The sequence below is a fragment of the Phodopus roborovskii genome, unplaced genomic scaffold, assembly GCF_943737965.1.
Source record: "Phodopus roborovskii unplaced genomic scaffold, PHOROB, whole genome shotgun sequence".
Taxonomy (NCBI): domain Eukaryota; kingdom Metazoa; phylum Chordata; class Mammalia; order Rodentia; family Cricetidae; genus Phodopus; species Phodopus roborovskii.
Genome location: NW_026126480.1, coordinates 10,221,606 through 10,236,339, shown reverse-complemented (window position 1 = coordinate 10,236,339; position 14,734 = coordinate 10,221,606). Strand labels below are relative to the sequence as shown.

Genomic DNA, 14,734 nt, shown 5'->3' with positions numbered 1-14,734 from the left:
TATGTGTGTGTGTCCAGTTGTGGTACTATGTGTTTCTTACTGTGAACTCTCATTTAGAAATCTGAAAATCTCTTGATAAAACTTGTTTGTTCTTGGCTGCCACTGACCCAAGCTTTCATGGAGATAAACCTTCTGAGACAGTAAAATGTCAGAGTTCTGTTTGTACTGGGGCAAAAAATTAAAGCAGAGTACACAGCCCTTTGCACAAAGTACTGATAACAGAGCCATCATGCCCAGTAGGATAACAGAGGCCTTCAGGGTTCACTGGCAATCTAGGATACCTAATCCCATTGGATTTTGGGACTGTGCTATAAATGAACATATTTTCATATGCAGGATCTAGAGTGGGCCAATGAAACAATGGGCCAGAAGAATTCTGGTGGCCAGAAAGCTTTCTGTGGGCATATTAATGTCAGAGCCGGTGGTGGCAAAGCCAGGAATCCAGGGTCCATCTTGAAGACTCTGCCTGCATTGTATAGTGGAAGGGCGTGATCAGGTTCTTTCCCAGCAGGGAGATAGGACAAGGGGTAATGGGAAGGGTGGTGTAGTAGCAAGAACTACTAGGCTCAAAGGAGAGTCTGAGATGATAGAGTTCAGGTGAGGAGAGTAAGAACATATGTGGAGGTAAGGCAGGAGGAGACCAACAGACTAACTGGAAGTAGGTGAGACTCCCCAGGGCTGCCTTCTCCTCTTCTCTCATCCTGGAGCTCCTACCACCACACCGAAACCCTGTTTGCTCCACTCTTCCTGTGCAGTCTTAGGTCATACCGTTCCTTTGCTGAGCCACCCCCCCTTTCTCTGGGTCCAAGGGAATTCCTTCACCCCTGCCCCATGACAATTTCCCAGACTGCTCTGGATACAGTTGCTCAGGTTCTATAGGATCTGTACTGTGCCTGTATCGGTGAGTCCACCAGGACTGTGAACTCCCTGAGCACAGTCAAGATCAGACGTGTCAGAGGCCCGTCTGGGAAACACATTGAATGGGTGGAGATGGGCAGAAAATAAAGATAGCAGGACAGATGAATGAGGCCGGGAGAGGCAGTGTATAGACACAATGCAGAGAGGTAGAAATAGCCCTTGATGGGAGTCGAGAAGCTGTCCTGTTTATTAGTTCTGTGACCTTGAACAAGTCATTCATTTTCCTGGCCTCGGTCTCCTGAATGAAAAATGAGGGGAGAATGGGAGATAAAATGTCTCATGATACTGAATCCTCAGGGCTTTCAGCTCCCATGTCTGAGCCACAGTGGTGGGAGAATTACAAGCTGTCTGAAGTATAGGACGGCTCTGCTCCTGGATACAGGGATCATAAGGGTGAGGAGAGGAGGGGAGGGGAAGAAAGGGGCCTCAAGTGTGTATCCAGATCCCTGGAAAGGGACCAGTGTAAAGGCCTCTGACTCCAACCACCACCAAACCGGGGGGGGGGGGGGGGGGGGGCACATAGGGTAGAATCTAAGCAGATTACACACAGCTACCTATCACCTGCCCAGAAGGCAGACAAGAGGGGTCTTTATGGCATTACTTCCAAAGGCCAAAAAAACACCTTCTGTTTTCCTTTGTGCCTTCTAAGCCCTCTATACTCAGTGTTTTCCTGGACCCTATAATCAGGTTCCTTCTTCAGTTTCCCTATCCACTTGTTAATTAGTTTCAGTGTGATCAAATGCACATAACATACATGCCATTTTCATCCTTTCTTTTTTGTTTTTGTTGTTTGTTTGTTGAGATAGGGTCTTACTGTGTATACCAGCCTGGCCTTGAACCCACAGAAATTTGGACTCTCTGTGTCTTAAGTGCTGGGATTTTAAAGGTGAACAACACTGCCTAGCTTAACTCTTTTTAAGTGTTTGGTTCAGTGATATGAGCAGATTGTGCAGCCCTTAGCACTGTCCATCTTTATCTTTTCATCTTGTCAAACTGAAACTGCACCGTTGGAGTAAGGTTTCTTCATGCAAGAGCTCAGACCACCTGAACCCAGCTATCTATCTGTGTGTCTGTCTGTCTGTACTTCATTCCATCACCGCATCAGTCAGGCCTGCCTCTGGAGCGGCACAAGGCAGGCAGTAATCTGTTAACAGTTCAGATCTCTTTGTACAATACTGGGCAGCCACCCCACATGCTTGGTTTCAAACTGCCTGAAAGATCTCTTGCCATTCTTTCACTGTAGATCTATTTGTGCCTTTGGATCTAAAGTAAATCTCTCTTGGGAAGTGCACACACATCAATGGTTCCCAATGTGCCTCCTATAGCTGACATGTAATCATTGGCTTGACTTAATCATTTTTAACTTGACATTGGCACAATGTAGTGTGAAATCAATACACAATCTGTAGAAACTGTGCTTTAAGCTGTTCCCCAGCTGACGATAATGCAGTCTGATGTTTTTCTCCAACGCTGGGTGGCTCCAGCTAGCCAGTCACAAGTACAGCCAGTTCCCTCCAGTATGTTATGGTACTAAACCAGGATGCCTCCTGGATTAGGTGTGTAAGCACATTTCTAATAAGATATTTCTAGCTTAAAGTGGATGTATTGTTTCATAACCAAATCATAAGTGAAGAAGCAGCTGTAGTTGAGACTGTGTGTCTTGTCCATCCCGCCATGGCTATTCACACCTGTAATCCTAGCACTGGAGAAACTGAGGCAGAGGGATTGCAAGTTCCAAGCCAGTCTCAGCCACAGTTGAGATACTACATAAGTAAATAAATAAATGATGGTGCACACCTTTGATCCTAGCACTCAGAAGGCAGAGGCAGGCAGATCTCTGAGTTCAAGACCAGCCTGGTCTACAGAGTGAGTTCCAAGTCAGCCAGAGCTACACAGAGAAACCCTGTCTCTAAACATAAGCAAATAAAAATAAATAAATAAGTTTTAAAAAGTAGTTACAGTAGTTTCCCACAGAGTCAACTGCCCAAAGTCAATTAAAGTGTGGAAAATTCCAGAAATAATTCACAAGATTTATATTGCTCTGAGTAGCAAGATGAAATTTCACTCGAGTCTACTCTGTCCCCACTCTATCCTGCCCAGGACACAAATACCCCTTTATTCAGATTCTCTATTCTGTAATATAATCCTTATTCCTTATATAATCCACTATGCCCATTATTCAACATAATCCTTCTAGAAGGCCTGACTGTATCAGAGAGAGAGAGAGAGAACTATTCACCCATTATCATAGTACATTGTTAAGACAGCTCCATGGCTTTCTTTTATTAACTATTTCTGTTAATCTCTCATTGCGCCTAATTTGTAAGTTAAGCTGTCCCATGGGTATGGATGACCATGAAAGTCATGGCACATACCAGGCTCAGCACCAGCTGGTGTTTTGGGGGGTCTGGGAACATACCTCCACAAAGGAGGGTGACTTCTATAGTAATGTGGGGGCTTTAGCATTTGCCTGTTTGCCTTGTAGTTTTGTCTCCTATTTCCTGCATTGTTTTCTTCTATGTCTGGCTGATTTTTGGCAGCATAACATTTAAATCCCTCCTTCATTTACTTTCATTTCTAGTCTATAGCTATCTTCTCTGAGAGCTATGGGATTATGTTTAACATCTTAAAGGTATAATGCTTTAATTTGAATTTATAGCAGTTTAACTTCAAACACACTTTTAGTTGTTGAAATCACAGAATTTACTCACTGTATCCCTCCAAACCTAAACAAATGAATAATTCTTTTCAAACATACAGAAAACAGGAAGCAGATTCCAAGCCACCCCAATGGCAACACTAGCTGTTGCAATTACCTGAGTTGGTATTTATCAGAATCTTCTGCCTACAGCTTGAGCTGCTGTCCCCGCCCCTTTCTTTCACCCTTCCGTGTTCCTTGCAGGACAGGATGGGGATGTCTTAATGCATCCTCATGTCCTCGTGTTTGGAGTCTTATGAGACACGGATTCTTGGTTGACAGGTTTTTTTGCTTTGTCCGTTCTTGCAGCACCATCCACTGCTTCTGGCCTTCAATGCTTCCAAGTTCTGCTGAGACTCCTGCTCTGAAGTCCTTGTAGTTGCTTCTCTAGGAGGCTTTTGGCAAGATTTTCAAGATTGTGTCTGGCTTTTGATAATTTAATTATAATGTCTCAGTAGGCCCCTCTCAAGATCCTCCTTGGAGCTCCTTGGAGGTTGCTGAAATTATAGATGTTTATCTTCATGTTTGCATCAAATTTGCAAAGTTTCTAATGATAATTTTCCTAAATGTCCTCTCTACCCATGTCTGTTCTTCTCAGACTTCATGAAGGACCTCCCTGTTGTATGAGAGCTCTGTCTATGTTCTCTAACTGTTTGTTGTTCCTTAGGTATAAATATTCCCATTGTGCTGACTTTGGAGATGTTTAATCTTCCTTTCACCTCCTGCATCCCTGAAGTGAAGTTTCCATCTTGGTTCAGCTCCAGGTTCCCTTGGAGGTTTTTATATCTTTTCTTGGTTATTAACGTTCAGGGCATGCATCATTTTCTCAATTTTCCCTTGGGTATTTTAAAGTCTTCTAGAATAGATCTGTTGTCAGATCTTTCTCAGTTTCCTTTTAATGTTTATTTTTTTAATTTTATTATTTTTATTTTTTTTATTTTTTTCAAGACCAGAGTCTCTCTACATAGCCTTGGCTGTCCTGGAACTCACTGTATAGACCTGGCTGGCCTCGAACTCACAGAGATCTAACTGCCTCTGCCTCCCAAGTGCTGGGATTAAATGTGTGAACCACTATGCCTGGCCTCTGTTTACTTATTACTACCATTGTTAGTATTAATATCATTGTGCATGTGGATGATGCAGAGGGTGTGTGTACATGTTATGACATACATGTGGCAGTCAGAAGATTACTCAGTGCCATCAGTCTTCCCTCTACCTTTATATTGATTACAGGGATTGCAGGATGCCAGACTTACACTTTACCTATTGAAACATCTCACCCAGCCTCTCTCTCTCTCTCTCTCTCTCTCTCTCTCTCTCTCTCTCTCTCTCTCTCTTAATTCAAATAGGGAACATTTTAAACTAGCAATTCAGTAGGTCTTGCAATAAAAGTTTTCTCCTACAGGGTTCATGGCAGTTAGTTGGTTGGCTGTCCTGGTGGACATTGTGGTACATGCCTGTCCTCCCAGCTCTGAAAAGGCAGAAGCAGGGAATGCATGTGTCAGGGCATTCTGTGTTACCTAGTTGCAGGGCAGCCTGAACTGTATGTATAGTGAGGCCTTCTCTCAAAAAGCAAATCAAAACAAAAAAGTTGTGGCAAGGATCAGCCTAGGGTATAAATAGGTTTTTGGGGTCTTTTTTTTTCCCGAGTCTGAGCCCTTCCCTGGCTATGTGTGGTCACTTTGTCACTTTGTAGGGTTCTTTGTATACAGCTAGCTCCTCTGGAATAGATGCTTTTTAGTGTGTGACTCCCGATGGGGCAAAGGGAAAAAATGAGAGGGAAGGACATGGGTCCTTTAAGTCTCCTGGTAGCTGCTTCAGCTGGGGAACTGAACTTCAACGAAGGCCCCAGTGTCTTGTTCATGTCTCCACCTCAGAAGTGACAATGAGACTCTGAGTTCTGGGCTCTGGACCTGTACTGAGACCTGCCCTTTTTGAGCAATGGCTTGCACAGCTGCCTACCACAGGACAGGGTACAGGTTGCTGCTGCTGGGTTCCAGCTACAATGGACTGAAATCAACCAGCTGTGAACCAAGCCTTCCGTGAAAGCTCCCAGGATTCAACAGACTCCAGATTTCCATAACGGGCACAGCAGACAGAACCACCAATCAATTCTTGTGACATTTGGGAGATAGATTTCTGATGCTTCTTTTCTGCAGTCTTCCCAGAATCCTCTTTCCCGTCCAGTTTTACAAACCTTTTTCCAGTGCTATCAAACAAACTAATAAATCACAGAGAAGCAGTCAATACTCATCATGGGTTCACTATATGCCAGGCACTGATCCACACATCCAACATGAATTGATTCCTTAATCCTTATCACAACTTTGCAAGTAGGGGCCATTATTTCTTTCACCACAGAAAAGAAACACAAGGCAGGGAGATATCGCTGTGGAAACTTGTCCACTCTCACATTGAGATTCAAACCTGAGAAGTTTGCCTCTGGAGTTCACATGTTTGCATTGAGGTATCCTAGACATCCCATGGAGCAGAGGAAGGGCTCACCACGGTGGAAGGTTAGGGGCATGGGGGTGGGAATCTCCTGGAAGAGGTTTACCTAGGAAGGTAAGAGATAGGTGAGCAAGGCATGCCTCTGTAGAAAGAAGGTGCAAACACCTGCAAGCCTCAAACTGCAAGGAGCTGTAAGCAGACAGAGCAGGATGCAAGCAGCAGGCAGAGCTGAAGGGCAGGCTGCACTGAACAAACGCTGCCAATTTAAGGGAAGGGAAACTGGGGAATGGAAATGTCTTTGCAAAGGAGGTGGCAGCTTCAGAAGCAGTTAGCAAGGACTGCAGCTGGCAGATTGGGTGGAACAAGCCTTCCAGACAGGGGGGAAGCATGGAGGTGGGAGAGAAATATTTAGGGACACGTTTGGCTTGGCAGGAGGGGAGGAGTGTTCATCACACAGTGACTGCTGAGATACCAGCAGAGCCCACACTGGATTTTACAGTAGGATAACTGGAATTCTCACTGAACCAATTCGAGGCTTTGGTGGTGTGACCACAGATGAGCAATGAGAGTCCCAGTTTCCACATCTGTAAAGTGGAGGTGATGCTCCATCATCTAGCAACTTCTCTACTGCGTTTACAGATGTGGATGTATGTGGAAGGACTTTGCCAATCCCATAGCATCTTTTCAAATCCCTTAGTACCCATATGACATTAGAGTTACTAGAAGGTCTTAAAAACAAAACAATAACAAGGATAAAAATAGAGCTAGAGGATGGCTTGGCAGGTAAAGGAGTTTGCTGTCAAGCCTGACATCCTGAGTTTGATACTCAGGACCCACATGGTAGAAGAGAGAACAGACTCCCACAAATACAAACTTGTCCTCTGACCTCTACCTGTGCATTGTGGCACGTGTGTGTGTATGTGTGTGTGTGTGTGTGTGAGAGAGAGAGAGAGAGAGAGAGAGAGAGAGAGAGAGAGAGAGATGGTGTTTACAGAATATGTCAATGTCGTCTTCTACAGGGACAGAAACTCTTAGTGGTTAAGGAACCTGCCTCAGCTCTTGCCCCCTCCCGGCTATAATAGTTTAGAGCGAGGTCTAAAGCCTGTGGAAGTGTGCCCTGCCCCCTGCATCCAGGTAATTCATCTTCATGGGGGAGAGGGAAATGTGGCGAGAAAGCCATGATTGAGACACCACAGATAAGGACCAGGTCCCTAACAGGGCTTCTAGAGCCTATGCCTCCACTTCGTGTCTCCCCAAAGGAAACTGGCAGCCAAACCACCAGAGCCACATTAACTATGACCTGCTACCAGAGCTGCTGTTGTGTTAACCCAGCCTATGCCCAGGGTCATACATGTCATCCAGGACCTCCCTCTTTTGCATAGCAGAAAGTGCATGATGGGTCATCCTAATCCAAGGGAACAGCTCCAAAGCGTGAATCCCATGCCCACAGTCATGGGGCAGGCAGTTCTAGCACTGCCCTGGCCTGAGCTACTGCAGTGTACTCCACTATCCTATCATTCCCTACTCTGGAACTCTCATCAACCTGCCAGTTACCCCCTGCCCCCATTTGGTAGCCTTTTCTGGTGTTTATAGAAGCTTCAAGAAGGATTCTGACCCAGGTGTAACTAGAAAGTTTTCCTACTCAAGCACATTCTTGCCACTGTCTTGAGGGGAGCGAAAGCCAGCCTCGGGGAAATTTCTCTTTCTGTTTGCCACTACCCCATCATCCCAGAGGGGGGTCTTTCTTGGGAACTTTCTCTTCCTGTCTCAGGACTCTCCACTGAGGCTCAAGGTTGGGGCAACTCTCTTGTGAAGTCTAAAGGCCTCTCTGCTCTCACACACTCCCACAAAGGCTGAGGAACTTGGCCTCTCTAACAGACCATTCGACAGAAAAGCCCTCCTCTCCTGGCAACTGAGAACTTCTGGCCAAGGCAATTCTGATGAGATCTGAAGGCCTGAGACAGCCTGGGAAAGGAGACTGTTTTCTTTCTCTGTTCTCGGTCCCTGTTCCTGGTACCAACCACACGACAACATCGGCTGATCTGTGTTCATTGCAGTGGATGCTCCAACACATCCTGTAGTGTCCCCTTCCTATCTCTCCTGGCCAGCCCTCCTGAGACTTGATTTCACGCCTCCGAGAATGTCCCCACAGTAGATATCAGATTGATATGTCTCTCTCTTTCTGAACCTCACCTAGTGCTCTCAGAACCTGTTAACTGTTGGCCCCAACACTAAAGGAGTCTTTAAAAAAGGGGACCCCTTTATATAAAGTGGCATCTCCGATTCTTGACAGATACTGTGCCATTTGAATGAGACTAGCCTGCATTGAATGTTTGGTACTCAGTTGGCAGAGTTGTTCGGGGAGGGTTAGGAGGCATGGCCTTGTTGGAGGAGGTGTGTTACTGGGGATAGGCTTAGAGATTCCAAAAGCCTATGCCATTCCCAGTTAGTGCTCTCTCTCTCTCTCTCTCTCTCCCTCTCTCTCTCTCTCTCCCTCTCTCTGTTTCTTGTTTGTGGATCAGGATGTGAGCTCTCATACTGCTCCACCGTCATGCCTGCCTGTCAGCTGCCATGCTCGCTGCCATGATGGTCATGAACTCTAACCTTCTGAACTGTGAGCTCCAAATTAAATGGTTTCTTTCACGTTTCCTTGGTGTTTTTTGGGTTTTGGTTTTTGTTTGTTTGTTTTGTCACAGTAGAGAAAAGCAGCTAGGACGGCCTGGGCTGCCTGAACGTATCCACGGGCCCACCTGGTGCCTTGCAATGATGAGCAAATATGTGGCAGAGAAATGAGAGAGAGAGAGAAACAGAGCATGTACTGTGGAGAAAGGCAGAACTGAACAATCAAAGGCCATCAGGGACAGGCCGATGTGGGTGACCCACTTGCCACCTGGGCCATGATGATGTCTGGGCCTGAGCTGCTGCTAAGGGCCATGTCTAGGTCTATGGCCCAGGGTCTGGACAGCCACTTGAGTCCATGTTGGTGTCTAAGGGCCACACTGCCACCAGGGCCATACTGATCTATGTGGCTATTGGATCCATGGTGAAGTCCAGGCCTGAGCTACTGCCAAGGGCCATATCTGGGTCCTTGTTCCTGCTGCAGCTGGGGTCTGTGTTGATCTCTATGACCCCTGTTACCACAGGATCCATAGGAACCATGTATGTTGAAATCTGAGGGTCATGCTGAGCTGGCACTGCCCTTCGCTGGCCCTGAAAGAGCTGCCCTGTCCCTGCTGGCTACTGCCCCTGCCCCTCACAAGGAGAGCTGGCCCCACATTGAGGAGAGAGGGCACCGCCCCTCACCACAGGTTGGAAGAGCTGGCCCTGATGGCACTAGCATAGAACAGCCAACTGTGCCCCTCACTTGAAGGCTTGATCCCAGCTGTCCCATACTGATCCAATCAGGTGCCACCCAGACACATCTGGGGCTTTGAGCTGCCACTCCCCAACATCTGCCCCATCTATGACCTGCTGGTGTGTGTGAAGGGACTGGTCCTATAGAACCACATCTGCAGGATCTCCATGACTGGGGCAACAGCAGAAAGTCTGAGAGCAGTTTCAGTGAGGGTCCAGTATCGATGACCCATCAGAAACCAGAGGCCTTGAGCCAGGCCAACAACTCATTGCAATGAACATTAGCAAGTAAAGCTGAGTGGACAAAGGGATGCACTGCATTGACATGCGGCAGCTCCTGATCATACTAAGACAAAGATGTGTTGGAGAAGGATGGTAAGGCAAAGTGGCTTTTTTGTTTTGTCTTTAATTGATTTTTTTTGTTTTATTTTGGGGGGATACTGCTTGGGTGAGGGGTGGATATAGAGGGACTGGGAAATGAGTGGAGGTTGAGACACAAGATGTGAAATTCCCAAAGAATTCATGGAAAAATGTGTTGAAAAAAAAAAAAAATAGAGCAGCTAAGACCGCTCATCAGGAGGTCCTTTCAAAAGAGTTACAAGCTCACCTTATTTGAAAGTTGTACCTGAGTTCTGCTGCAATCATCTTGGACCCCTGTCCCCTAGAGGCATGCCTCACTAGGAACTAGAGTCATCCACCCTTGACTCAACATGGGACATGCCCCTTCTCATCCATCACATTCACCATTGGGATCTATTCTAAAGAACAGAGGTAAATTTGATGCCCCAGACCCTAAAAAAAGAAACATCCTGTGTTCCTCTGTAATGTGGATTGGCTGGAGTACAAACTCTGAGATCTGCAAATGTGACCCTTGTGTGACACTTTACCACAACCCTCCTTTTGCTTAGCCAGTTCTTTCACAATGTACTAAGTGGTCAAAGGTCTCCTATATATATCCAAGCTTTTATGTCCCTTTCTCAAGATCTAAATCTAAAAAAAAAAAAAATCCTGCCACAGGTGTTTAGATAGATTGCCAGAGTTCTCAGAAGGCCAGGACATCCTGGATAGCCCTCCTTCATTGCACACCATCCTATCCACTAACTACTCACCAAGTCCATCTTCCCAGAGGAGTTCAGCCACTTTCTTATAGCCAAAGGGCTCTGATACACTCTCCTCTTCACACATCCTTTCAGGAAATAACTTTAAAGAGCTGATGGCATTATGATGCTGCTTCAAGAAGCCTGTAAACCCTCTGTGAGATAGCCAATGGAAAACTGCACTGTCGAAGGCTATGTTCCCCTCTTTATACCTGACCTTGCCCAGACAGTAACCAAAGTGGGCTCTTTTAGCCAAGGCTTCTCTGCTTGCATTTAAGTATTTCAGAGCCTTTCCATCTCCTTTGACCTAACTTGGCAGAATATATATGTATTCTTTTTACTACCAGCTATTCACCCGAGGAAAAGACCTGTTCTCAGTCACTCGCTGGCTAAGTGATGAGCTAATGAGACCCACATCTGAATTCCATGGGCAGCCCCTCCTATTGAAAGATGCATCTCCCTCAACTTCCCCCAAACAAATCCTGGGTAGCCTTAACAAGAAGGATCCAGGTAAAGAGGGCCATAACTACATGTTCACAATGATTAACCGGTAGTGATAAAACCTGTCAGTTAGACCAAACTGAGAGAGATAACCAAACTGAGACCCCAGCTCTTTTATCCTTAGACTGGCTGAGGCCATGTGTAACTACTAACATGAAGGCCTGAAGACCTTGTCATTTTCAACCCATTTCACCAGTTAGTCCTCCCCAGGTATCTGATGAAATCTTCCAAAGCTGGAGAAGGGACCCAAAACCTCTTTCCTTGCTTTGCTTCAAGGCACTCCATTACTGGGAGAAAGGTTTGAGGACCAAGAAGGAAAGGGAGGGAGGGGAATGTAATAGCAGCTGCCCTTGCCTATGACAGGCAACTTGAGGTACCTCCATCACAATACAAACAGCCTAAAGCTTCATCTATGTCCCTTTTCTCCTTTATGGGGACACCTAATTCAAGTAACACCCCTCCCTTGTCTGACCCATCATTGAGTCAGCCAGGACACTTCTGTCAAGACTGTCATAACTGGCCTGTGGCCACTTTGCAAATAGTAGGGACATTGGACCTAGAACTGCCTCTCTCTAAAAAGGGAGGGCCTTCTCAATACCCAAAGTTCTGGAAACATGATGGCTAGGACTCCAAGGGTGGGGGGACTGGCTTGTCTAGCAGACTATTTGTATACAGACTGTCATATCTTTTCATCTCCATGGAAAAGCCTCAGATGCATCAGGAACTAGAATCCATTTCTTAATCAATAGGGAGGCCACTTCTTCTGATCAATTTCCTTGGACTCACTTTGTGGTCTTTGCTCCTCCCCGGTGGAGTTGGTGGGTGACCCCTGCATAGTTAAGACACCCCCCACACACTCTCTAGAATGCTCCTTTTAAAAAGTTTATCTTTTACACATTCATTCTTAGTATTACTGAAATGCTTATCACACTATTAGGGAGAGACATCTTGTCAAAACTCAGTACAGGCTCAACACATGCAAACTCTCCCTGACCCCTTACCTAGGCACACCACCAGACAGCTTCTATTTCACAAAAGAAAAAAAAAAAAAAAAAAAAGATCCCCTGGGGCTGTTCCTCTCTCCCTGAAGTCACTGTGCACAACTGCTACAAAATGTTTTCTCAAAATTTCAAACTTTCCCAGGCACCTCTTCCCCCAAGCTGGAAGTACATGGCTACCAGTCTACTCTGCCTGGTAGTCATAGGCCTGACAACAGTTATTGGTACTGTAAAACCTCAGAGTTATCAACGAGCCTTTGGTCTCTGCATGCTGTTGAACCAAACCCCTACACTTTCTCAGGTCAAATTCCCATGGGGATTTTTTTTCTTCCCAGCTAGCTCCCCTTTTATTTTGTTTTGATGAGCCAATGAGCTTAGTCAAGGTTGCTTATGGGAGCAAGGGTGAGATGTTATTTACAGGAACATGGGCAACTACTGCATAAAAGCCTTTCCCACTGAGACCCAAAGGACTATAGAGGGCACAACAGCACTTGAACAAGCAGTCTCTCACTTTAGCCCCCTCTCTCTCTACTGTCAGATAACAAATTGTTTAGCTTTCATCTGAAAAAAAAAAAAAAAAAAAAAGCAAAACACAAGGGATCAGTGAGATCCTTCAAATAAGTCCTACTTGAATGCTGTGGGATACACACAACCATAGGAAAGGCAGAGAGAGTTAAAGACGGTTCAGACATTAAAGAGGCTCCTTAATAAGTTAATACAAGAAACTCAACAGACCTGGCTAATTCTCCTCCCAGTGGCCTCCTATCACCCCTGAACAGAGACACATCTCAAGCCCATTTAGGGTCCTATGTAGAAGAGGCCATACCTTCAGATAGATGTTCATTAAGCCCTAAAACACATTATCTTGCCCAATATGTTACATCTCAAAAACCAACCACCAAGCCATTAATGATCAAGATAATTAAAACCTGTAACCAGACTTTCCCACCAAGGGAACATGGCCAACCAAAATTAATCTCGAAGGAAGACCACAGAGCTGCTCTCTCTAAAGTCAGCATCCTCCTGGAATCGAACACTGAGCTATCAGAACTGTTATCATTTGGATGGTGGGAATAGAATGATGGGAATTGTATGATGGTCATACTAGTCCAAGAAGATAGTGGGCTGGTGAGATGGCTCAGTGAGTAAAAGAATTTTCCTTCAAACCTGGTGACCTGAGTTCCATCCCTGGTGGAAGGAGAGACTGACACCTCATAAGCTGTCCTCTGACCTCCACACATATAGGTACATTACCCCACCCCATGCACAATGGAATAAATATAATTTTAACTGAATAAAAAGAGGGTAACAGATGGTTCTTTTTGTGCTGCCCCCACCCCCGCCTTGAATTCTCCCAGTGTGTTCAATAAACTTGTTTTTTTTTTTTACTTTGATCTAATGGTATATTCTTTCACCAACTCTGTACTCTTCCCCTGTATCCCTACTCTATAGGAAGAAGAGTTCCAACTTCTCAGGAAGTTCCAGTAGCCTGACTGGAAGGGTCACCCTGCCCACATGTTGTAATCTCAGATGAGGCCACAGTGAGAAGACCCCCAAAGACCTCCTATTTCCAAGCCCAGATGATGGGATTCTTTTTTCTTTTCTTCTTTTGGCTCTCGGAGACAGTCTCACTCGTAGCTAGACTGTCTAAAAATGCAGTTATCCTGCTTCCAGCTCCCCAGAACTGGGGTAACAGACACAGACACAGACACAGAACACTGCCCCCTCCCCTTAACTAGCAGAGTTCAGCCCAGGTGAGTCCCCAGGGTCACTCTATGGCTCTGAGCAAGACAAGGGTCTGAACAACCACTTTCTTCTGAGTGTGAGTTGGAATTTTACAGAGAACTTCCTTTTCCTAAGTCTCTCTCTCTCTCTCTCTCTCTCTCTCTCTCACACACACACACACACACACACACACACACACACACACACACGCACAAGCCCAAGCAAAGATTTTGTTTTTAAATAAGGAAGAAAGAAACAAAAAGACTAAATGCAACAAGCCTGGGCCATGGCAGGGGAACATTGCTGGATTTCCCCCACCTAGGGGCTCTTTCCAAAGTGGCAAGTTCCTGGGAGGTCCAGAACCAATACCAAACGTCCCACTAACCCTTTATTGGAAGTTCTCCCTCTAGAGGTTGGGATTGTCTGGATATGGATATATATGTATATACATATATATGAAATTTTTTCTTGCATAAATTTCAGTTGGAAAGGATGGGCTGCAGAGGGAGGGGAAGACTTAAGCTGCTACTACAGAGCAGTTTCCCTTCTTGGAAATGCAGCCAGAAGTTGACTTTCCCTCCAGGAAAGAAAAAATAAGTCTGTTATGTCTGTTGCTTTATCCGTCACTTGCTATCTGCCAGCTTTCTGCTTAAACTCGCTGTCCTTTCTGTCTGTCTGTCTGTTTGTCTCTCACACACATTAATGGCTCTAGACCCTTTTGAAAACTTTTTTAATGGGAGGGTGGAGACTTTGCGAGAACTTTGCTTCACTCTATAACACACACACACACACACACACACACACACACACTCCCTCCCACTCCGGCGACCTCCAGACACACACACACACACACACACACACACACACACACACACACACACACACACACACACACACTCCCTCCCACTCCGGCGACCTCCAGATGTTCTCGACCCAGCGGCCATCTGCTGAGATTACTAGGACGCGCAGAGGGGGGCAGGGATCCGGGTTTC

The 14,734-nt window shown here is 45.7% G+C and overlaps 1 protein-coding gene across 1 annotated transcript in view; it reads right to left on the bottom strand.

Moving 5' to 3' along the window:
- LOC127228932 (guanylate cyclase D) overlaps nucleotides 1-9,002 on the bottom strand; it is a 96,922-nt gene extending 87,920 nt beyond the window's left edge. Inside the window, exon 1 of the mRNA XM_051194031.1 lies at nucleotides 8,951-9,002. Within this exon, the coding sequence (XP_051049988.1) occupies nucleotides 8,951-9,002 (52 nt within the window). The remainder of the gene's footprint in view (nucleotides 1-8,950) is intronic.
- Between the last annotated feature and the right edge of the window lie 5,732 nt (nucleotides 9,003-14,734).